Source organism: Malus domestica, chromosome 13 (assembly GCF_042453785.1).
Source record: "Malus domestica chromosome 13, GDT2T_hap1".
Classification (NCBI taxonomy): Eukaryota; Viridiplantae; Streptophyta; class Magnoliopsida; order Rosales; family Rosaceae; genus Malus; species Malus domestica.
The window spans coordinates 17282135-17306952 of record NC_091673.1 but is presented as its reverse complement, the minus strand read 5'-3'; the positions used below and the strand labels follow the sequence as shown (position 1 = coordinate 17306952).

The 24818-nt window shown below is 36.9% G+C and overlaps 2 protein-coding genes across 29 annotated transcripts; both read right to left on the bottom strand.

Annotated features, from left to right (window-relative positions):
- Positions 1–3187: 3187 nt before the first annotated feature.
- On the bottom strand, positions 3188–6625 carry LOC103453168 (acireductone dioxygenase 2). The gene is made up of 7 exons (XM_008392724.4): positions 6358–6625; positions 5409–5520; positions 4929–5023; positions 4478–4592; positions 4268–4392; positions 3626–3696; positions 3188–3517 (listed from the first exon to the last, which is right to left on the bottom strand). The coding sequence occupies exons 1-7, from the start codon at positions 6373–6375 to the stop codon at positions 3451–3453; spliced, it is 603 nt and encodes a 200-aa protein (XP_008390946.3). The 5' UTR covers positions 6376–6625; the 3' UTR covers positions 3188–3450.
- A 1276-nt stretch (positions 6626–7901) lies between these two features.
- LOC103424043 (protein TIFY 4B-like) lies at positions 7902–12691 on the bottom strand. 28 transcript variants are annotated; one of them, XM_070810706.1, is made up of 9 exons: positions 12385–12691; positions 12019–12179; positions 11759–11916; positions 10942–11032; positions 10704–10887; positions 10164–10241; positions 9003–9066; positions 8696–8892; positions 7902–8433 (listed from the first exon to the last, which is right to left on the bottom strand). In XM_070810706.1, the coding sequence occupies exons 1-9, from the start codon at positions 12500–12502 to the stop codon at positions 8411–8413; spliced, it is 1074 nt and encodes a 357-aa protein (XP_070666807.1). In that variant the 5' UTR covers positions 12503–12691; the 3' UTR covers positions 7902–8410. The 28 variants fall into 28 exon arrangements, with proteins under 28 accessions (XP_070666807.1, XP_070666810.1, XP_070666809.1 ...); XM_070810709.1 differs by having other exon boundaries at positions 9003–9060; XM_070810708.1 differs by having other exon boundaries at positions 10164–10235.
- Positions 12692–24818: the final 12127 nt, after the last annotated feature.

Genomic DNA, 24818 nt, shown 5'->3' with positions numbered 1-24818 from the left:
AGTAAGGATTCGAATCCAAAAGGAAGCGATATCAGGAGCTTAATTGAGTTCGATTTTTCTTTTCCTTACTAATAAAAGATTTGAATCGAATTGATTTGATTTGATTTGAGCTCAAATGAATTGGAGTTTGAATACACTCAAGCTCAATGCTTGAAATTATTTTTCAGCATTGTTGTCTGAATTATCACATAACTCAAAAGTCAAAAATTAAACCTGACAAATATTTTTTCTTGTCTAATACTTATTATAATATGGTCGAAAATCTTTTTTCATCATATAATCTAATAACATAAAGTTGTAGATTAAGTTTATTTTCATATGAATGTATGGTTTAGGTTCAACGTACTCTATAGCTAGCTATTGATTCAAGACGAAAAGGTTGAACTACTAGTTCAAGCTTAACACAAAACTTTTTCAGATTGATGGTATAACAACACAAACTCAATCATCTAAAAAGATTTCAAACCCTGAACCTAACTTACTCCTACTTATTACTTTAATCACTCTAGTAAGTTTCAACAGTCCTCTCTTTAAGCCATTGTAGGGGATCAAATTTCAAGTTGAATCCGCTCAAGTTGGATTACTATTTGTGAACCTCACTTTATAAAGAATACATTATCTAGAGCATTTTCAATGAAAAATGGCAGTCATAATTTAAGATATTTTAATCCGTCCCAAGTGCTAATGTTCTTTCCCCTTTGGGAAGGCCATTTGGCACGTTAGATTTTATCATAGCCAATGATAAAGAGAGTGGTACGGAGCTAGCATTTAAGTAAGGTTCATCAATTAGTTTTCCTTCTGGAATTAGTTTTGTCTCTCTATGCCATTTGCAATTGTTATTTTTGTCCCATTTAGATTTAGTTTTAGTTCACCGTATTGTTATCCATTCTGTCAAATAGACGTTAAAATAAATGTTAGTAAAATGGTAATATAATTTTTTTTTTGGGCTATGCGAGTCATGGGTTAGGAGAGAAGCAAATAATGGATTGTGTTTCAAAATTTAATTTAAGCTACTCATTGAATTCAATGTCTATAGCTACAGCTCGAACCAATCAGCAAAAAAAAAAATGAATTGAGATTGTTTTAGTGGGCAGGTTGGCAAAAAAAATTGTGTCAAAATTGAAATGTTTGCACTATCCTTTAATTTAATTCTATTTAACGAAATGGACTAAAATTGAGCAAATTAAGATCAAATGAGACAAAAATAACAATTTTAAAAAATGAGACAAATATCAGTTTTAGGGGACAAATTAATTAATAAACCTTTAAATAACAGAAAAGTTTTCAAACAATAGTATGATTGTACTTTATGAATTTAAAATTAGAAGGTTGGAGAACAAGCTGTGGGATTTATCTTGATAAAAAAATATTTGTGGATTTGATTTCGTTGGTCCTCCTATTTTACCAATAAAAATGGGTTTTTTTTTTTTTAAATTTTTTAGGACAAAGGTTTATTTTATTTATAACACAATAGATTACATGAAAGAAGACCCAAATACAAGAAACACACAAACAAAAAGATGGACCTCCATAGTAACCCAACAACCCAAAACATAGTTTTGAGGCTTGAACAGGAAAAACATCAAAGTAAGCCCTAACAGCTTCCCACCTCCGTCGTCAACCCGCTTACCAAACGAACAGCCCCCGCAACCATCGGAAAGCAACATAACTATAGTCCCAAAGCTGGATGAAAACAGAGTAACAACAGGACCCCAAAACAGAACCCCAAACTCCTCCAAAGCACACCATAGCAATAGCTGCCACAAATCGAAGGAAACAGGTGGGTATTTTGGTATAACCCTATAACTGGAACCCATTATACATGTGTACATGAACACTTGATATTAAAGGCCAACTTTTTTTCATAAAGCATATTACAAACAAGCGAGATCACAAGAAAACTATCATTAACAATCAAGATCACGTCAAAGTCACCGCTAACAAATGAACCATTTAGTTGAGTTTTGATGAGTGAACTTAAACATAAATATAGAGTAAACTTTACGAAGTGCAAAAACAGCCGACGTGTAAATTGTAATTGGGTTGAAAGAGATGGTGAAGGTTTCATTGCAACTTGGAATTTCTGCTGCTCCGAGTTGAAAATTATTCACGTAAAAGTTAAAACACAATAAAATAAACAGTTTAGGAGACCAATTGTGATTAAACAAGTGCTTAAAATAAGTAATATTTTAAGGGGCTATAAGATGAGTGTAGAACTGCATGGAATATAGACGACAGAAATATAATTTCAAAAAAGCAGATTAGGACTGAAAAGTGCGATTAGGGGGTCCATTATCTAACTTTAATAAGAATCAAATTTGGTCTTGAATTATTGCACCTGGATCCGGTAACCATAATGTGATATCCGGTTCTTTGTCATCACCTAATCTCACTCAAGAAATACGAACACTCGGGAAATTGCTAGACAGAAACAAAACCAAAAAAGTCATAATTGACAACTAGGAATAGTAATCAAGTTGCGTTTGGATCGATTCTAAAGTCAAGCGCAATTCAAATCCGAATTTTCTTTGCAAGTGCAACACTGGAGAGAAAGTGACATCACGTGCATCAGAAAATACTCGTAATTACTTGATTTACAAGCTCATTAATCGTACATTCCTCTAGTTTCCAACTCCTCTGCAGTATCGAAACCAAGTGAAAGCCTCCTCAACTTCTATAAGCATTTGGAAGAAGCTAAATCAAAAGGATAGTATTCAACCCATGTTTTGGATCATTTCAATTTGCATGTCAAGTATTTACCAGTTCTAATCCATCCTATTTTAACTCGGTAGAAAGCCCCAAAAGAAAGCTTTTGTTGTTTTGGGCTTCGGCTAGGCAGCCTAGAACCACTCAAAATGACAAAAAGTTTTTTCTACGCAACCATCACACAGTCACGTAATATTATCAATCTATTATATTGTGTCTAACATATTAATTTGCCATCCACCTTTATAGTATGTGAACTAATAACATCATGCGACAATTTAACCATCACACGAAAAAGTTTCTCCAATGTTGCGAGTTTGGCTACATCATCGAAAACATTGTAAACCACAACGCAAGTATATGTCATAGCTTCCAAATCTGAATGAGGTGTTGGGCTGAACCAGAAACAAAAAGGAGCCGTCACCTACTTCTAGCATGCCAGGGATGTAAGGTTACGCTGGAACCATAAACACTCACAATATAATACAATCGAACTATATAATTATTAAATGTTTACAGAGGAGAGGTTATGTATCATACATAAAGAACATCTCGTAAGATACTCGGAATTATTCAAGTTTACGGAAAGGCCATGCTACTACTACAACACAACTTAACAAGCATCACACAACACTCTTAAGCCACAGCTTACATCCCAGACAATACAACCATGTGTAACTTTTTCATAGCCAATACCATATTTCGTTATTTGTAAACCCCACATTTAGAAGCAAACGCCAGATTCTATGCCGCAGCGTTAACTGCATGGTCACCAGTTTCCTTGTGCACAAAAGCTTTAAGATACTCCTCCCTGCAAGAAAGGTCCCTTTGTGAGAAGACTCAAAGCCGATCGGGCATTCTACCGCATGCATGAATGGAAGTAGGTAAGTCCAAAATGTAGAGAAAGACAGAACTATACCTTGCAGGAAGATGATCATGAGGACGGTTAAAGGGGGTCCAAACTGGATCGCCAATAAATAGACGCATTGCCTGCATCAAACATATGCTTTTTTAGAACATCCTTAAAGTTCATACATTAAACACTATAAGGTAAATTGTGACTTCTTAATTGACACTACACCACAGACACAGACGTAAAAACAGTAATGCCTGGCATTTCGAAGGCACATGAACTCATTATTCTCATCTACATTACAATTAATGCACTTTGGTGAACTAGTCCATCAAATGCCATATCAAGTGCTGATGTCTACCTTAGTGTTATGTGACAGTGCTTCAACTACTTAGGCGTCTTTTGTCACAAGTTCACTGGGAAATCACGATGACAAAGTACACACCAATGAATGATAGGGAGGCATAAGATGAGACAAGATCTTGTTTTCTTACAAAAGAAAAAAATTGAGGCAAATAATGGAAGATCACATCCTGAACCCTCATCATCGTCCCATAAATAATATGCTTTTAAAAATAGTCGGTGCCACAAAATGTAGAAGTGTGTCTTCATACAAGCGTAATGAGACTCCACTTAACTGGAGAAAAGAGAGAAGGGGTAAAAAACAAAAAGCAGTCTTTAGAACATTTTGGTGCTATGAACTAATACCTTTATGTAGTTGTTTGTGTCCAAAGTGAATCGGTGATAAATTCCAGCAGGCAAAACAATCATTCCCCCCTTTTTCAGCCATACGCGAATCCAACGTTCATCGCGGTCCCTAACATCAAAATAACCTTCACAAAAACGTACACAATCATTAAACAGAAGAGGTGAGTAAAGAAGGGATAACATACTGCGATAAAGCATAACTAATCCTACCACTTCCATCCACAGCATATCGGATTTCCTCATCAGTGTGAAGATGTTCCTCAAAGAAATTTTTTATCTTCTCCTCATAATTAGGAAGCTTTTCAGGGCAAACCTCACAGAAGTCCTACAAGAGGAAAACATTATCCGGTTAAATATACTGTAAAACCATGCAGAAAGAGTTATTGTGAATTTCCATATCCACAGTTCCCATAATCTGGACTATAAACGGGAAGAGGGAAAAGGCTGAAAACATTCCAAAGTGTGCACTCAAAAAGGGTCAACATTTCTAATAGTCGAAAGAAACAATCATTTTCACAAGATACTGGTGAATTGTGATCAATGGACAAAACTTGACATTGTTGTGAATCAGTGCCTTGACATAATGAACTAAAGAGTTTAGGTACATGACAGAATGAAATTAAAAATATAGAAAAGAAAAACATAAGTTAGTGTGACAAACCATGTAGGAGTAACCACGTTCTTCACGAATCTTCTTCAACTCCTCATCTGTTTCGTAGTTATCAGCATCTAGATGCCAGCTGAGCACTCCAAGCTCTGCAAGATAAACATAATTGCTCACAGGAAGTTAAATACTGGACCAATTATCATCATCCTTATTGTCCCAACCAACTGGAATCAAACTACATTTTACATTATAAACAGTTATCTCCTGCGAAACCTGAGTTTTATAAATCTTTTCGCACTCTTCCCAGATTCGTCTCCGCATGCTTGGTATTTTACCTTTTACATTAACTAGCATCATTTGGTTAAAAATGCATCTACTGGTCTGCTTCGTATAAATTAATACCACCTAAGCCTAGTTCATCTTATTTCATCAATTACAGATGTCGCTCTCAAGGTTTCTATAATACATTGATTTTTAAAATCTAAAACAAGCATTATCTGTTAAACACATATTTGTTTCCCAAAAAATGCTTACCGGCAAGTTGGTCCAGGGATACAAATTCCTTGGGCTCCTTGTGATGGGGGAGCCTCTGGTCTTCATCACTATCATCCATGTACCATGCTTGGATGACTTCTTCTCTAGGATCCTGCATATGTCAACATTATGAGAACGATATCCTGATCACAAAAATGCATGTTTTTTCTTTTCCCTCTTTATTCCTACAAACAGAATAACATCGAACGTAGCATAGAAAACCCCAAGATTCAGTGCCATTGAACCGAAAAAGTGTCCCAAAAACATCTGAACCTAATGTGTATCCTCTCTGTTTAATTCTTTGACAATCACATTTCCAACCCTTCTAATCACTATTTTTACAATCAAAACAAACCCAATGGCGGGGTCGCCGCCATAGCCAAAAAAAATTGCTTCAATTCAACAAAATTACTTTCAAGCAATATCTTAATTCCCACAACTTATCACACAAAGATGAATAGGTAATAACTCAAAATTCAATACAATCTACTACTGGAATCACCTTAATCACCCATTAATCCAATCGAAACACATAAACAACAGAAAATAGTCAACAAATGATGCAATAAGCTTGAATCGTTGAACAAGAAAATATAATTAAACCAAAATCCACAAACACAACAGAAAATTATTCAGAAAATCTCACTTAGGAGGGTGTATTCAATTGAGAATTTGAGAGACTTTAATGGATTTTTATAGAGTTTAATTAATTTGTAGATATTTCATATAAAATTTTGATTCAATTCGCTCAAAATCTTATGAGGAGATATGAGATTTGTGGATGCTTAAAATACACTTCCGAAATATCTTCAATTCTCTCTAATTCCTCAACTTTCTCAAATTATTTAAAATCAATTTCTAAGAAATTTATCCGGGAAAAAGATAGCTCCTTTTTTATCCGGGAAACAAGAAAGGTCGAGGAGAGAGATAATTGGGATTTGGAGCGTACCCTTTGGGAGGCAGCCATGCCTGCCGCTGATGTTGCTCTGCGTTTTGGCTGTCGACACAATTCCGGAACAATCTGGAGTGGCTTTGAGACCACGCGTGGTCTTCAAAGGAAGCTCGGAGGAGGGGCAGAAATGACGAAAATACCCATCCCATGTTTACGCGTACAGCAATTTTGTGCCTTGTCCAGGTTAATTGAATCTGACAATCTGTTAGGTCGCGTCGTCGTTTCGACGTGGTAGTCTTAGGTCTATCCCGACTTGAGAAAATAAGATTAGTATTAATCTAACAGATCTCATCCCAAATTAAATATAATATCTCAAAATCGTCTTGAATTTCATACATTTAGCCATTCCAAATTTCCAAATTATTGAACAAAGAACGACAAGGTTGTAAAACCATGTTATTCTCTATACACTTTTATTTGTTTCTACTCTATCCTACCTCTTACTTGAGTTTAAGGGTTGCAAATTTTTTAGTAGTTATCTCTATTGAGTTTAATAACTTTTTCAATAGTATGGATGAAATCATGCAACGATGTCAAAATATGAAAACTCGTCGAGAATAATTTTGATTACTATGAATGGATAAAAATTATCTCTGTATATATACATTTTGACCACTTAAGTATTTGAATATATATTATGATGTTTTGCTTTAGTGATTTTATAAATATTGATCCTTGTTTTTTTCTTCTTCTATACTTGTGTGAGGCCCCTTCTCACATGAAATTTTGGCTCCGCCACTGTCGGCTTTGATGTGTTTAGCAAAATATGGACGACATTGAGTGATTCTGAATGCGAGAGATAAAGATAGATGAGAAGTTTGGTAAACATCAAAGACAATTTGTGATGAAAGTCCTATTCTTGTAGGTACATGATACTACCATCGATACATGAAGCTACAATTGCACGTGTTATCCACAACATTGATACATAATCTTGTACATATTATAACATGTGTGAGTGACATAACTTATATAACCCTTTTAGACTACATGTGCTAAAATTTAAATGAAATAACAACACCGAGTGACAGTTTTTCAGATACCAAAATTTTACTCATCTCTCATTGAAAAATTGTATTGGCATAAGTCCAAGGCTTGTTCTTAGCCATGACAGATGGACTCTTAGCAAAATCTCACTTTATCCCTTATACTTTGTTTTGTTGCGTCTTATTTTAGCACTTTTCATTAACTCCGTTGCATAAACCATTAATTTGGTAAATCAAAATAACACCAATAACCAAGTGTTAGCACACGCAAAAGAGGTTGAGAATCAAAATAATTCCAATTCGCATTTCATGTAAGCACCCGTGTCAACGGAGCTTAGTATCCCAAAAATAGTTAATTAGAAACTCATGTTACAGATACCAAATACATGCACTGTTTGAGAAATAAGCAACGTGGTCAAATGACATTATATAAGCTATAGGAAACTAGATTGAAGCTCTGCCCAAAGAGGCTCTTTAAAGTGGAAACCTAAAAACTGCAGAGTAAGCCGGAAAGTAATACATTTTTCCGATGCACCAACTGAGCCGCGACCGCGATTTTTCTGCAAATTGCAACACACTTTTGCCAACTTTAGTTGGCTAGCTTATAAACAAAGTGACGGTAAATTACATAGAACTCTTCTTCATGGATACAAAACGTTGAAGGAGAGAGTCTCCTTCAACTTGTACAATAAGCTCTCGGCACAGAGAATGGTACCGCATACACTAATTACATACATAGGGAGTTAAAAAGGAAATTGCTGCTTGCAGCTCTACATCTCGACCCTAATAACATGGACAAAGAAAAATCCCGATGATGAAAATATGATCCTACAAATTACAAAACTGATCAAAGTCATACCAGTCCAAACTGAGAATCCTCCTCCTGATAGGCTAAAGTCTGGAAAAACTTCATGGTCGCAGAGCAGCCCAATCATACAAAAACGCACGTCGCTAGAAGCCGGTTAAATTAGTTTCTTCTTACCCATCCTGTCAGGTATGTCATGGCGCTAACTTAAGGTGAGGGGTCCTCAACCATATCCCAACTCCTTATGACCTAGAAATTGTCAAGTCCGGCGTTCCAGGATATCTGCATAACAGCCAGCCCGGGAAAATCAAAACAAAACCAAACAACCTGTAAATATTTTATAATCCAAAAGATTGTCACATAAGATCATCTATTTCTGACTGCAATCCTTCAAATACCATCACATAACAGAATTCGGCATCCAATCTACCTGATAAGTCAATTTATGTTTGGTTGCAAAACTATAAAGGTTAAATTTGAAAAGAATTATGAATATGAATATCAAATGTCATAGAATATACAAAGGAGGAACTTTATGGCTCACCCTTCTCGTTTAGGTCAACAGGAAGACAGCGGAACCTTGGCTGATTTTCAGCTGTCTGTAGCAGCTCAGGTTGGGGTGGAGAGCTTGTGCCATACTGACTTGAATTACCATTTGAGGTATGTGTCCTGAGTTGACGATTCAAGTAAACCTCCAAGCTAGTATTCGATCCAATATTTTTCTTAATCTTTAATTTTTCCCTAGTAGAAACATGAGCAAAAAAAATGGAGGAAATGAATGGGACTTGGGAGTTTTAATATGCAACAGATGATTTTAGTAGTAGTAAAGAATAGTTTCTACCCGTACGTACCTGTCTTTTCGCTTTTCACGGTATCTCTGCAACGAGACTTTTCTGTTCGCCTGACCCTCTGCATCTTAAGAATTACCACCAAATGTTTCAAGGAAAACAAACTAGTAAGTTTAATACAGCAAACAGTGAAGCTTCTTTAACTGGTTAAGCCTCTAAGACCTTTTCATCAGAATCCAATAGCAAACAAAGGAGTCATGTTAAGGTAGTGACTGCAGCACAAGCAATGGGAAAGGAAAGTGACAGACTGACGGTAAGCAGTATCACTAGTGAACGTACATTTAAGGTGTGTTTGGATGACGAACTGTAAGAATTCATGGAACTTGGGCTAAATTTGCTAGGATAGCACTACAAAAATCAGATAGACGGAGTTGAAAATGACTAGACGCAATACATTTGGAAACTTTCAGGTGTCATTGAAAGTCCTTTGTTTAGCATCTTTGTAATGTTTTAGTAGTAGCTTTATGTGATTTGAGTAGTTCATTGGTAGTGAGTGCATTTTTTTAGTCTAATTTCCTTCGTAAATTAAAGTTTCTCATTCGAACTTAGCAGGAGAGATGAGTCTTTCAAAGGAGCAAGTGACAGATGGAGTTAGAGATGTTACAACAAAACAGTTAACAGTGGCAGTTTCTTTTCTTTGGCCTGAGGTGACAGCAAAATTGGCTGTTATTTGAATCTTGTGATACTAGTGTAAATGCATTAACCCTCCACTAAAATACTTCTGTGAAAATAATACATCTTAAAGTTACCCCACTTCTGCAAATTAGCATCACCAACTATGATTTCAGTGTTATATTTTGCTTTACAGCTTTATGAAATAATTAAATTTCCTCCCAAATACTCCTAAGGGAAACATACACAGCGAGGAGAGGGGAAAAAAAGAAAAGAAAATCTAATTAGCAGTTTTACATATAAGAAAATATGACCTTCCACAAACTCAGTGAAACTAATGTATGGTTAGCATCCATACAGATTTATATCTTCTTTTTTTCTTTTAATCTAGGATATTGAAATGTGTGTAGCCTTGGAAACCAAAATAACTTGCAACAATAAGCATATTTATGTTTAAGAACTGCATACTTTTCACCCAGATAAGTGATAGGAGATAAAATTTTGCAAATCACACAAGAAACTTCTGTAGTGGTACTCAAATACTGAATGTACCAGGATCACGAGTGTTGTTCCCTTTCTCCCAGTACTGCTGTGTATATTCACTGACCTTCTCTGTAAAGTTACCTGAATCTATCAATTAATTAGCCATTGATCCACTGAAATCAATTAAATAACCAACAGAAACTGAAAAGCTATAATCCTCTACGATAGGTGTTATGACATTGTTGACTGTCAAGGTCTCTATCAATCAGAAACTACAACAGCAAAAATCCTTTCTCTGACTCCTAATTAATCGAGACACAAAACTGAACAAAGATCTAAGCTATGTTTAGTGCGGCACCTGTAGGAAGATTAAGGAAGTTGAATAGAAATTTCTTGTTTCAGCAAGCTCAATTTTGGAGGAATTTTAAAAAATTAAATTTACTGAAATCACATTGTTCCATGAATGAAAGAAGGCAATGCTTAGAACCATACCTTGGATCTCATTTCCATTCACTATGTGCAGTTTTAACTAAATGTTAATTACACGGCTAACTACATTCCAACTAATGTAGTAAGAATGTAAGCTAAGAAATCCTTCTGTGGAAATACCTGTTTGCATTGCCTGAGAAATTGTTGCACTAGGAAGGAAAAGGCCATCTTTATCGCCTGCAGTCTGAAATTGGCAATGTAAGGATCTTGCTGCTGCAGCACCACCAAATTGATTGTCCAAAAGCAAATGGTTGGGCCCTGCTGCAAGGTGCAGGATTGCCCGTGCCTGCAAATCCATATATCCCTGCATTGGAAGGCTTATCTCATGGTCTCCATTCAAAGAGAAAGCTTCATTTACCTTATCAGGTGGCACTCCATCATATACATTCACCTTGCCGCTGTAGAAAATTGTCATTTTACTAACTGATGCATCAGTTGTACAATGATTTCTGCGACCACAATTTCAAATGCTTTCCTTTAAAACCGTAGTATAAATATATCACATGAGTGATTGCACACAATGTTCTCACCAACCCCTACACGTTCATCTTAATTATAAACATACTTTCCAATCTTTCAGCAGAAACAGCAAATTATTTGCATCATTTGAAATAGTTAATGACAAAGTTTTATAATCAAGATATTGCAGTAGAATGTTCTACAAAACAAAGTAATCTACTTTGGCTTCATACCCGTCTTAAGGAACACAGAGAATATGCATCCTAACCGCAACGTCACTTCAGTTAAACCTTTAATACGTATGTAATCAACCCAAGCATAAGCCATGACCCATGGAGAAAAGATAAGCCTGACACAAATTGGTAAACACAGGTGCCACCTTTATCATGTGGGGCTTCTTTAACACCTATTCGAGCTACGCATGAAAACGAGAATCCACTTCAAAATCTCTTCCACAAACCCATTTCCCCTTCAATCTACTAAGCTCAAATGACCATACTAGACTCGATATGGATTCCCGAAGGACAAAGCCTACATTATGACGCCAAAGTCAAATAATTTGAGGAATTTTTATCCTGAAAATTGCTTCAATTAGCTAATTTAGCACACTTCACTACCACATTGTGCTTAACATACTCAAACTACACAAATCAGTAAAATTCAGCTAATGTCCGTGTATTACAGCAAGTCAATAGAGAGTTTTGAAGAAGATCAACCTGAGACTGATGGCCGTGGTATCCGCATAGACCGGTGGGTCCTCGGGAGCTGGTTTGGGCGGTTCATTTCTCGGATGCGGCGCCAATTCGTCAGCGGACACAGAAGCCTGGACATCGGGGCTCACTTCCTTAGCTGAATCAGCGGAATTCGAAGCCGCCTGTACACAGAGAACTTGCAATCAAACAAGTGGTAAACATAAAGGAAAAGATTACTGTAATTTTCTCTCCCGTTTTGAATTTCTCGGGAAACAAGCACATACGAAAGTACTGACGCGCTGGGTGGTGGCGGTGGTCGTATGAGGCAAAACGACAATCTTTCTGAGAGCTCCGGCGCCGGAATCGTCGTTGGGCTCCAGCAGCGCCTTGAGCGAAATAACCTGCTGGATCGCCTGCGATTTGTTCCAGGAGGGCCGCCGCATTCCTGTACGGACACGTGGTCACCACATTTTTAAAAAATTGCCGGAAAAAAGGCGAAATCCTCGTCGTTTAATTAACTAATTTCGACAATAAAATATAGTGTGAGGAGTGAGCTGTCCCGTGATTTTAGGCGCGCCGGAAAACATGGCGATGGGGGGAGGAGGGGCAAAAGTGGAAATTAGCGAAAAGAGAGGAGAGAAAGGGAGGACCTTTTTCTTTGAGGTATTTGCGGCAGTCTTCGCGGGTGAGCTGGGAAATGTCATCCTCGGTGAGCTGATTGAGCGGCTTCTCGAGAATGGAGCGAAACGTCGTCGTGGGGGCGTTCATGGCGGTAATTTCTCCGCCGGAGGAGGCGGAGGAGGTCTAGGACAAGAAGCTCGATCTGGGCGGGTGGGTAATTTCGCGGGAGTTGGGAGGGCGAATTGGGGGCAAAAGGGCAAAGGGCAAAGTGTGAGAGTGGGGAGTGAGCAGTAGGCGCGGCGTCTCATGTCATAAGTCTCGTGGTGACCAGTTAAGTGTGCTTTTGTGGGGGAAGGGGATTTTCGGAAGCTGCGTTTCACCCTAGACTGCCACGTAATTCTTTGTCCGAATGATTCTTGACTAAACCCTTTGATTTTTATTTAATTATTATTAAATATTTAAGGTTTTTTTTATCACAAAATCAACTTCCATTATGTCGTTTAGTACTACGGTCTAGTGGTTTTCCTCTTTATTGTTAAATAATAGCTCTTAAGTTTGATTATCGCCAAAGGCAGATTTGAACCATATTATTGCTAGCCCATTGTGAGGCTTAGCCCACTCCCCCACCTCTTACGGTAGATAATATCATTTGTTCAAAAAAAAAAAAAAATCAACTTTCATTATGATAAAAACTAGTAAACAAGGTGTGAAATCCCGTTCCTGGATTTCACTATTATAAACTACGTATTTGTATTAACGAGATTTTATATTAAATTTTATTAAATTTAGATTTTAATTAAACTAATTACAAAGTTTGAATTTTGGTTAGTAATCATTAAAAATCCGTGGACTTTACGGGGTCACACTAAGTATAATTGGATAGAGCTTGATCCTATGAGTGCGTAGGCAAAAACCGTTCACGAATCGAAGTTGAAACGAAGAAATTAGAGACGTTTTAGTTGTCTACAAAATAAATAAAAATTAGAAACTGCCATATGGCATCAAGAGAGAGGGGAAAAGAGATAGATGCGGGAGAGAAAAGGAGGGAGAGTGGCCAATCAGGAGGGAGGAAAGGAGGGAAAGGAGGAAGAAAAGAATGAGGGAATCAGACCCCTTATTTGACCCACCAACCCAACCCAGCCATATCTCCCTATTCCGACCATCGTTGACGACGGGACCGGTGTCATGTCAATCCTCACTTCGAAACCAATCGATCACTCCTTCAATTTCACCCAAAAACTAACGTGATTTGGCCCCATTTCACCATGAACAACGTCGGTGCAGCTGGGATTCCTTGGCGGCGATCTGCCATTTCTGAAACCAACTTCATCGACCACCACCCACAATAGACTCTTCTCAATCTCAGGAACAAGACCCATGCTTTGTTGAGGCGTCAGAGTACGTTTTGAGGTCCAATCGAGAACACCCAATTCTAGGGTTTTTGAATGATCGAGGCCAATTTCAGGTGTTTTCCGGCCGAATTGAATTGCGGCCTAGGTATGAAATTTATTCCCCTTGATGAGCTCTACATTTCTATAAAATTTGGTAATTTTTGGAGTTAGTCAGAAAATTAGGTTTCCATTTGTCGAAGATCGCTGAATTCGGCGACACGTGGTCAGTGGGCCAACTCTGTCTTTCTAGGCTAAATTTAATACCCCAAATCCATATGTGACATCTAATTGACGAAATCCCGTCATTTGAACATATTTTCCTTAGAAGCTGCACTTGATCATTATAACAATAGACGATCCGACCGTTAAATCGTTACCAAACTTTAATATGTTATTATACGTAATATTTGATGACCTTAGGAACTTACAGATTGGAAATCTGGTGGGCGGAGATTCCTGATTGATCTACTAGGGTTGATTTTGATCAAAATGTTCTTAATCGTTCTTGAATATTAAAATGAGTATTACTAGAGACTAAATAGGGCTTAGTGAGCCTATAACGGTTAGTGAGCTATCCCAGGTAATATATACCTCAGTTTACGTGTATAGGACGTCTCATTGTGATATAGATGTGTATTTATCTTTTTGATAATATGAATGACATGTAAGGTAACTATTATGACAATGTGAGCCTAGAATCTTATTAGAAGTATTCCGTAGAACTTGTATGCTTATGTGACATGTTAGTTAGTGGTCATGAGAAATTGATAGTGTAGGCGATTACGTTGTAAATCATAGGGGTTGAGATAGGGGTAAGGAGGTTGTGTGTTGGTTTAACTGCACCATGTAGCGGTGGTACATGGATGATCCTGCTTGGTATATCTGCGATAGGTGATCACCACCTGCACGATTAGACTATGTTTATGGTTTTGCTTGGTTTATCCGTAATGAGGGACCGTACGCATTCTAGGAGTGATCATGCTTGGTATACTCTCGATGGGTGATCACTGTCTGCACAATTAGATTATGCCTATGGTTTCGCTTGGTACATCCGCAATCAAGGTTCTAAAAGTCGCTAGGAGCTAGTCGGGCGGCGGGCTGGGGCCTAGCGCCTAGGCGGCTAGGCGGGGCCTATGCGAATTTAAGTAAATTTATCATATTTTAGGTAAATAAGTATCTGCTTCTACTTGAAATATATATAATTTCATCATAAACTACAAACTAGAATGCATATATATCATGAAGTATTTGAACATAATGAAAACATGTGAAATAAGGATATAATGTTTGTTCATTCAAGTATGCAACGAGTCTCTTACAATTTATTGGAAAAAAACAAAATGCAAAATGAAAGTTATGTATTTTCTGTTTAAGTGAGTTGCAACCTAGACGGGTCTAGACGGGTGCCTAGGTGATTTAGGCGGTGGGTTGGGGCCTAGGCATTAATCGGGGCGGTGGGCTGGGGCCTAGCGCCTAGACGGCGCTAGGCGGCGCTAGGCGTGGATTTTTATAACAGTGTCCGCAATAAGGTATCATACTCATTCTAGGGGTGATGAGGATTATTTGTACTTGGTAGGCGACCATATATTAGTTGGATTCCGTTGAGTGGCCCAGAATCCCTACTCTTGCTCATTTCCATAAGGTTAGTCCGACCCTAGATTCGAGTGAATAAGAATTGCTCACAGTAGGCGTTGTGTTTATAAATTAGATTTATCATGTTATTACTTGGAATCCAAATAGAGAATTATGTAGAATTCCTTTATTAAATTTCGTGAATTGATATGTGATCTTATTGGTTGATTAACGTAATTAAATGTTAATATTGTGCATCTTTGATTCTTGGATTGATTAATTGGAGTGATTGTGGAATGATGTTGGATATGATTGTTATTACTATGATCAGATTTGTTGACCAGTGTAGCTAGAGAATAATATTGTGCTAAGTTGGTTGTTCTTTGAGATGTTGCATGCTATAAATTGCGGTATTATTTTAAAACATAGTGATTTATAAGATGGATGAAATGGAAATCTTGATTGTCATGTGGGTTTGTTATGTAGCTATGAATCTAGTAATTCATGCTTGTCAAGTCCCAATAATTGATTGAGGAATGCTATGCCTTCCTCTTAGAATGTACTGGATAAATGTCTAAGTTTAGTGAATGATGAACTACGAATGGCTTGATCCCTTCTTAGGGTACGTAGGCAGTCTAATGTTAAGGTTAAATGTAGCCATGAAATAAAAGAAAATGAATGTGTAGTTAAATCATTGATTGTGTTTTGGTCTTGCCTTGGAGGCGAGACATGATAGATAAATAGGAATGTGGTGACGTCACGTGTCAATCTTAGTCGTATATCGGGATTGGGGCATAACAACAAGGCCCAAAAAGGACCAGATAAACAAAGACCCAAACAAAATGAGAGCAGCAACCCAAAATACAACGAGAGACCCACACAAGCTTAAACCTAAAGGCAGCAGAAAACAGACAATAAAAAACCCTAATTTCCAGCAGCAAAGACCACATTGCTGTTGTCGGCACATCCTCGGAAGAAGCCAAACTCCGAACTGAGAAAGTAGACACCATATCCAAGTCCTCTTCACGAACCCCTGCAAATATATACAAACAAAGTATCATACGGGTAGAGAATGAGGCTAAGGGGTATGTAAAATACCCAAAACTTGGCCTCGATGGGGATCTGGCATAGGCATGCCTATTGGGGGAGGGGAAGTGAAAGAGGGAAGTAGATTTCGTATCCTATTCCTATTCGGAGCCCGCCTATCCTAGTACTTGATGGGATGAGGATGGAGTGTCACAACTAAGGAGGATGGAGAACAAAAAGTTAAAAGACAGAAAGCAGAAAAAGTAGGCAAAAGATGTCAGATAAGGGGCATGAAGCCCAGATCTAAGACAAGCTCAGGGATATTTGAGACTCAGCTCAGGGAATACTAAGATAAACTCAGAGAGAATTGGGAATAAAACGAAAGAAGAAGACTGGAAAAATGAAAGGAAGAGATGGATACAGGGAGGGGGATGGAGCAGAGAAAGTAAGAGGGCAGGAAAAAGAAAAAAAAAGGCAAATGAGGGAATGAGGGAAGGATGAGGGAAAAGAAGACTGGAAATAGGAGGAAGTAACAGGTTACCGTTTACCCAAGTAAGAACAAGGGGCGGCAGCTGAAAGTTGAAGCTGAAGAAGAGGCTCTGGATTTGGGCTTCTAGAGAGAGAAAACGCGTTTTGTAATATAAAATTATACGAATCTTTCTAAACCCTAAAATTTGGGCAGCTTGAGTTTTTCTTTTGTTGCTAGCTAGTGTTAAATGTGAATACATAAGAGAGGGAAGCCTTAACCCTAATATAAATATTTAAGGATTAACTGGTGGTTTTGGGGTTAATGCTACTGTAGAAGGAGAAACATTTCAGTGTGTTTGGAACACAACCCATAATGTCAAGTGTTATAATATAATTTTGTTAAAATTATATTTTTAAATTTTGAAGTAATTATATTATTACATTAAATGTAGGTCTTATTTCCGGTACATTGAAAAACTTTTCCTGTTAAAGGGCTCAAGGATCATATTAGTAGGGGTGGGCACTTGAACCCGAAAATCGAAACCAAAACACGAACCAAATTGAACTGCACCAAACGGTTTGGTTTTGCGGTTTCAAAACGGTTTGGTTTCGATTCCGGAATCCTAAAACCGAAACTAAACCGAAACCACATAACTTTATTAAATGTTAAATTCTAATTGGTTATTTCATTGAGTCCATACATTTAATTTGGACTCAACCACATCATAACATGACCACATAATCTCTTTCTTTTCTTTCTTCCGGTCGTAGTCTATACTCTATAGACTATGTACTCTTTCTTTTATTTCATTGAGTCCATACGTTTTAGTATCTGTGCATGTGTCAAGCGTATTGTTGTGTTTTCTCAAGTGCCAATAGAAAATGTGTCAAGTGTATTGATTGTGGTAAATTTCATGAAAATGTTGAGCAATATATTTAGACCAGCACAGGTACGAAAAGGATTTAGTATTACAGACCTCACCATGACTACTTCTCTGACACTGTAACGTTAATGTTGCTCAACATTTAGGTTTCTTTTAACTGTTGTTAATTATTGTTGTTCATAGAAGAGAATTGAAGTGTATATCAAAAGAAAAATGAAATGAGATACAATTAGGTAACCATAATAGCTTTTTCAAACAATAAAACCAAACCAAAACCGTTTAAAACCAAACCGAACCAAACTAAATGGTTTGGTTTCATTTGGATTTTAGCTTCAAAATCACATCGAACCAAACCGTAAAAACTTGTTGTTTTGGTTTTAGTTTCATTCAAAACCATAATAAACCGAACCCTCGTCCATCCCTACATATTAGTGAGGGGAGGAGGGATTCTGTTTTACACCCAAATCCCGAATGGGAGGATAGTATCATTGCTACCCATCTCCTTCTGTAATGGAAAAGGTAGGTTCTAGGTCTAGGGTGTGATTTATCAATAACTTGTCTTTGTAAGGACTTGTGGGCAAATAGAAGACAAAGGTGATTTCCATGCCACGAACACAGGTAATATAATACACAATTATTTTAAGAAGAGTATTTGTAGTCGTATGTCTCGCTCGGTCTTTAGGATTAGATTGGTAAAGAAAGATATTCAAGTATATTGACCATAGAGGTGAATGATTTTTTATTTCTTTCCAAAACACCGCAACCAAATATTTGATACCAATTGAATGTGCAATGATGTGAATGTTGTCTCACATTTAAAATATAAGAATTTTTGCAAGGGTTATAAAGAGTTAGGTTACTTTTTCTATTGTCAATTGGTTTTAAGATGAAACATCAATTACATTCATAGTAGTAGAGCAAGTTGGCTCGCGTCTAAAATGTAATGGCATGACCATGCATGAGCCATACACGAGCTATTGTGTAGGATGTAAAGTATTGTTCAACATTGAAATATGTAATAAATACATATTTTCAAAGTTTATAAGAAGCTCAACTACTCCATTATGAACCATTTGAAGGAATTTAAAATTGCTGCAAAGTAATTGTATATATGTAGCTTTTTAATCTAGTGTAAGCCACAGGTCGTGTACAATATACAGTCAATGCCTAGTGATTCAAATAAACTAACTTTATCATGTGTCCCATGCATCTTAGCTTAAGAAACATATTAGCAAAGCTGTGAAACCATTTCCTTAAACACGTTTAGTGGGTGGGTAAGGAATTGTTAAACTTTGGGTGAGGGAGCCAATTGCTAATATATCTCAGTAAACAAAGCTTCAATTCAAGGGTTTTGATCACCTGCACTGCCAGAATATTTATGCAACTCGAGAGGATTGATTTTTCAATTTTTCAAGACCACTCAATTCATTTCTTGAATGTAATATTCATTGAGGACGAACATGAAACATCTATAGCCAAACCAAGGCAACACAGCAAAAACATATATATACATATGCATATACATATACGATAAGTGAATTTTATATTATATATTTAACCGTATTTTTAGTATATTTTGGTTAATATTTTGGAAAAATTTTGATACTTTGAACTGTATTTTCAATATAGGACTCTCGACTTCCTCTAGAGCAAAATGTGGTCAAATGGACGAATTTTGGAGTAATTCCAGTTGGAAGACGTTCGTGAGTCATTTAGCTTGATCGTATCAAAAATTTGGATTTTTCCATCAAGCGGTTATTTTCTAGCGATAAAATAAAGGAGCGATGCGCGGTGCTGGAAAATGACGTTTCTGGCATTAAATTGCGTTTTTGAAGCCCAAGATGACCTAGGATGGTTTCGTAGCCTTCTGAAGATGTGTTCGGAACGTCTTTATCTTTAAAACAGGCTATCTTGGGCCAGATTTGGAGGAGATCTGAGGCTAAAACGTGGCTAGACAAGTACTTGGCAGATTCTCCTAGTTTAATTAGGGTTTTATTTTCTAAGATATTTTATTATTTTTCTTAGTTTCCTAGTTAGAATAAGAAACCTAGGTCTTAGGGTTTGTAAGGGCTGAGCAAATATATTGCTTTGGCCGTCTATAGTTTTTCTGGACGCTTATTATTATTCAACTTTAGAGACAAATAACTTGGCTAGGGTTCTTAGAGATTTTCTATTTTAAGGTGCTTTCATTCCTTTTATTTTTAATAATATTTTCTATGATTTCAACTATGGATATGCATAACTAATTCTTCTTGCTAGGGTGAAACATTGAGCCTTAGCATGAATATGTGATTTTTATTTAATTGCTTATGATTGATTGCATGCACACTTTGAATTATTGATCACTGTTTTAAACTATCTAATTGTCTTAATGACTGACTACCATTAGGATGTTTAGACAAGTAATTGGATGCAATTCGGTCGGAATATCACTGGAGGATTGAGTATTGCTTCGTGTGATTGATAATTGTAATTTCATCTAAGGCGAATATCACGTTCTTAGGGGTTGCATGGGTCTTCCAAAGGTTTTCATAAAAATTAATGAGTCTTGCATGTTCATATTTGATCTGAATATCACAGACGGATTGCATGTTAGATATATGTTCTTGCTTGAACGTCATGAGGAGAATATATATTAGGAAAACCTAACATTCGAAGTGGCATGTGTAAATTATAAGTGATAGAAATTCATAGGATTGCTAGGTGACGGTAGAACCCTAGTGCCTTTATAAATTGGTATTTAAAACTTTTTTCTTCGATTATTTTAGTTTTTGTTTAAAATTCGTTTTTAATATTACCCACTCTCAAACTTTCTTTTCTCAAGTTTTAATTCTAAGTATTTAATTAGGAATTGTTTCTACATAAATTATCCAAATAGTCATTGAGGAAAACGATCTTGCATGAGTATCTGTACTACAATATCATTGTATTCTTGCAAGTATTTCATGTGATTTTGACCCTATTTGCATAGACTGTTAAAAATCCTATCAATATATATACATGTGGTCGAAGCAGCTATACACACACACATTGCAGCAGAAACCAAAAATAGGGCAGCTCGGGCAAGAGACCAACTTATATGTGTGTGTATATATAGCAGCATACCCAGTACCTATATAGATACAGGCAACAATCAGGATTAGCTGAATTAGGTGTTGAAGAAGTTAGTTAATTAGCAAGGTTATGTTGGTTTTGGTTAGAGGTGGATGTAATTAGTATTGTAATTATCTCTCATCTCCTGATCATAAATATTTGACATCAAGAAACTGCATGCATACATTATATATAAGCAATAATTCGTGACAAATTTCGTCCATACTGAAGAAAACAAATTTACAGAGGCTTCTTTTGAAATATTTATAAATAAAAAGATTCTGAAAAATATAAATTCATTTCAAATTCAACAACAAACAACCCCTGATTCATTAATTCCGTACTCTTCACACCCCGGCATTGCAAAAGTACTCATGCAGCGAGGATATACACATCTCATAGTCGATATAAGAGAGGAGACACAAGTGCAAGCAATCATCAATGGCGATTGTTTTTTTATTTCGAAATATCCCAAAGCAGTGAAGTGTCCCTTTCTCAATTTATATATTGTACGTGCAGTATCTACATTGTGTAATCAGAAGGGTTGCTTCCTGCAACACCCAACTATTTGATAGACTAACCACCACGGAATGATCCAGTGGTTAGGACGAATTTCAGGCCTGTATTTCACATGGTACGTCTTACATTTGATTTCTAACGCTATTTAGTTACAAAATTGATGGCCAAGAGGGTGGATTGCCGTGACTAAATCACTAACTGGTCCCTTATTGTATAGAAGAAAAAAAAAAAAAAAAAAAAAAAAAAAAACTATTTGATAAACTATATATACTCCTAGTACTACTGTTTAAACGTTAACCTAGGCCCTCACCAACCCATAATAATTCAAGGGCCCAACAGGACTTGTAGGCCTCCCTAGTTTCTTTTCCTTTTTTAGTCCACAGTAACCTCCAGAAGTTAATATTAACAGGTAATTCCCAAAACGGAGATTATACTTACACACTCAAAATTACTTCTCCACACTCTTTTAATTTTTTTTATCAAGTGTTAGCGGTGTGTAGAAAATATTAAAAAATTAAAAAAACTATGGAAAAAGTAATTTGAAATGTGTGAATTTCCCAAAATAATGTTGCTCCACTCCTTATAATTAACGGTTTTTTTTTTTTTAACAAATTGTGATGATGTAAATCGATGAGTTTGGTCAAAGTTGGAGAAAACTTCGGTACGGACATTCCAACCAAAAACATAAGATCCTCATGTATCATAGTCTCATGCACACTCATGGGCACGGCTCAAGAGCATTTCGTGTTTGAGCTATACTCAACCATGTCATCCGCAAGTCAACTCTTACAAAAACATAAAAAATTTCTGTATTTTTATCTCACACAATCCCATATTAATTTCAACTTATTCAAAATTTACCGTGATAAAAATACTTATCGAAATTCATCTCGAGAAGTTGATAAATTTTCACATGGGTGGCATTGTGAGTGCGTGACATAACATTTGATCAAAGAAACCCCGGTGAATTGCTTTGTCCAACAAAAACTAGTGAGGCGGCAAATCATGGACTTGGATTGTCTGCCCTCTTAGTTATGATGCCCTTCCATCCCCTCCTATTTTGTGCGGTCACGGTTAAGCCACGTCAATATTTTATATTAATTTTTTAATAAAATAATAAGACAAAAAATAATAAAAATATAAAATATTGACGTGGCTTAACCGTGACCGCACAAAATAGGAGGGCATGGAAAGGCACCACAACTAGAAGGGCAGACAATCCAAGTCCGCAAATCATTCCGAGTCCTCCCTCCCCAATGTAGCTAGTTTTTTTGCCATAAACGCAACCAAACCCAGAACCCATCAAATCACTGAGCCAGATTCACCGACCTTGCAGCCCTTCCTCTCCTAGCTGTAAGACACCTGGCTGAGCCTTGGCCCGCACTTACAAAAAGATCGTGGGGTTTCATTTAATACAGCAGCTCATCTTTCAGTCAACTTTTTTGACAGAAACTTTTTTGACAGAAAGTGTGTTGAGTTTCTAATTGGAGTTCGAATTTACTCTATTTTTTAAGTTATTGTAAAGTTTTAAATTTTTTTAATAATAATATGTTCCATTTTTTTTATTTATTAAGATAGTTAAAGTTTAACTATAAAACTAATTAATAATATAATAAGTAACTCAACTTAATAATAAACTCATGCAATGTTCCTTTTTTCCATTAATATGAACTTCATTCTCAATACGCTTCTTCATGGTGAATTTTTAACATAACTTGCGAATAACACAACGGAAAAATGAAGAGCATGTGTAACCGTTTAATTTTGCACGAAGGACAACATACTTGGATATCATAAAGAGATTTAAGATTATACCATAAAATTAATTGGTAATATAAAAAATAACTCAACTTATTTATAAACTTAAGTAAAACCCATCATATTATAGAATTCATAACATTTTTTACCCATACCACACCAATATTATTATTATCATTTTATTAAAAAAAGAAGTCTATGTCAACAAAATGTGTCGTTGTGGACCCTGCCTCTATACAAATATGGGTCCCCCTTTGCAAATTTAATAGGCCTATCATGTTAGAAATTGGAATAGAAAGATGGAGACAGAGAGGGAGACAGAGGTAGCAATAATGGTGGTGGTGTGCATAGGAGGGGCATTAGGGTTCAGCCTTGACTCAGATGTTCCGTGTTCATCCCGTACGGGACAACATCCCCTCCCACTCTCCTCCACATGGGTGGTCTCACCCATTTGGACTTGGATTCTCTGCCCTCCCAATTCGGTGCTCTCCCCGTGCCCTCCGGTTTGTGTGGTCACGGTTAAGCCACATTAATATTTTATATTATTATTATTTTTTTGTCTTATTATTTTTATAAAAAACAATATAAAATGTTAGCATGGATTAACCGTGACCACACAAAACAGAAGGGCACGGGGAGGACACCGAAATGGGAGGGCAGAGAATCCAAGTCCCACCCATTTACCCCAAAACCTACGTACATGTAGACATATAGTTGTTTAGTGGGTACCTGACTCTTGGGCTTTGGGTTGATTCACTCACTGAATATTTAGTTTTACACTTAGGGTTTGCCTCATAAGTGAGTTTAGGAATACCTCGGTTACACCGTTATGGGAGACTATAGAGTCGTGGTCCATTTAGCGTAAAAGACGATCAGTTATGAAAATCACCGAGAGATAAATCTGCATGTATTGTTTTGTCCAAAACTGTGGGTTCCAACTGCTATTGGTTACCATCATCAATCACCTCGGAGTGTGCTTTGATTTCCCCTAAGGGAACCATGTCTTCCTTCATCTCAGGTTCGGCAGTAGGCTGCCGCTCTGTGGCCTGCATCTCGGTGATAGGCGATTGTGCAGCAACTTGTTGCTTGGCAGTGGGCTGCTATGCAATAGCTTGCTGGTCGGCAGTGGGTTATTGTACAATGGTTTCTTCCTCGGTTCCATAATTAAACATTCAAACTTCATCGCCTTGAAACTCCCCCTGAAGTGAGGACTCAGAGGAACCAAAATACATCTCATTTTCATGGAAAGTGACATCGATAGTGATAAACAATTTCTTGGTTTGAGGGTGATAGCAGCGATAACCCTTTTGAGTAGTAGTATACCCCATAAAAACACAATGAAGAACTCAAGGTTCTAGTTTGTTTTGCCAATTGGGATGAATGCATATGGACAAAAGCCACGCATCCAAGGACCCACGAGGGAAGGTTAGGAACTGGTGGACAATTTGTCAGAGATAGATGGGTTTGGAATGATGTCTGAAAGTCTAGGGTACGAGACGGAAGTCGATTAATAAGATAGACAGTAGATGTGAGTGCCACACCCCAATAGTGTATTAGAAGATGGGCCTCAAGAATAGAAGCACAAACCACTTCTAACAAGTGTCTATTTTTCCGTTCAGCCACCCCATTTTGCTAAGAGGTGTACGGACACGTAGTCTGATGAACAATACCGTGCATATCAAAAAATGAGTGAAGTTTTGAATTAATGTACTCACCTCCATTGTCGTTGCGAACCATCTGAATATTCATATT

Coding starts and splice junctions, on each gene's coding strand:
- LOC103424043 (XM_070810700.1), bottom strand. CDS start 12,502: ATGAACGCCCCCACGACGACGTTTCGCTCCATTCTCGAGAAGCCGCTC. Junction 9,067..10,163: donor GAACAACACTCGTGATCCTG/GTACATTCAGTA, acceptor GTAATTCTTAAG/ATGCAGAGGGTCAGGCGAAC. Junction 8,434..8,695: donor TGTTGACCTAAACGAGAAGG/GTGAGCCATAAA, acceptor GCTGTTATGCAG/ATATCCTGGAACGCCGGACT.
- LOC103453168 (XM_008392724.4), bottom strand. Junction 3,697..4,267: donor ACACAAACAACTACATAAAG/GTATTAGTTCAT, acceptor TGTTTGATGCAG/GCAATGCGTCTATTTATTGG. Junction 3,518..3,625: donor CATGATCATCTTCCTGCAAG/GTATAGTTCTGT, acceptor CCTTTCTTGCAG/GGAGGAGTATCTTAAAGCTT.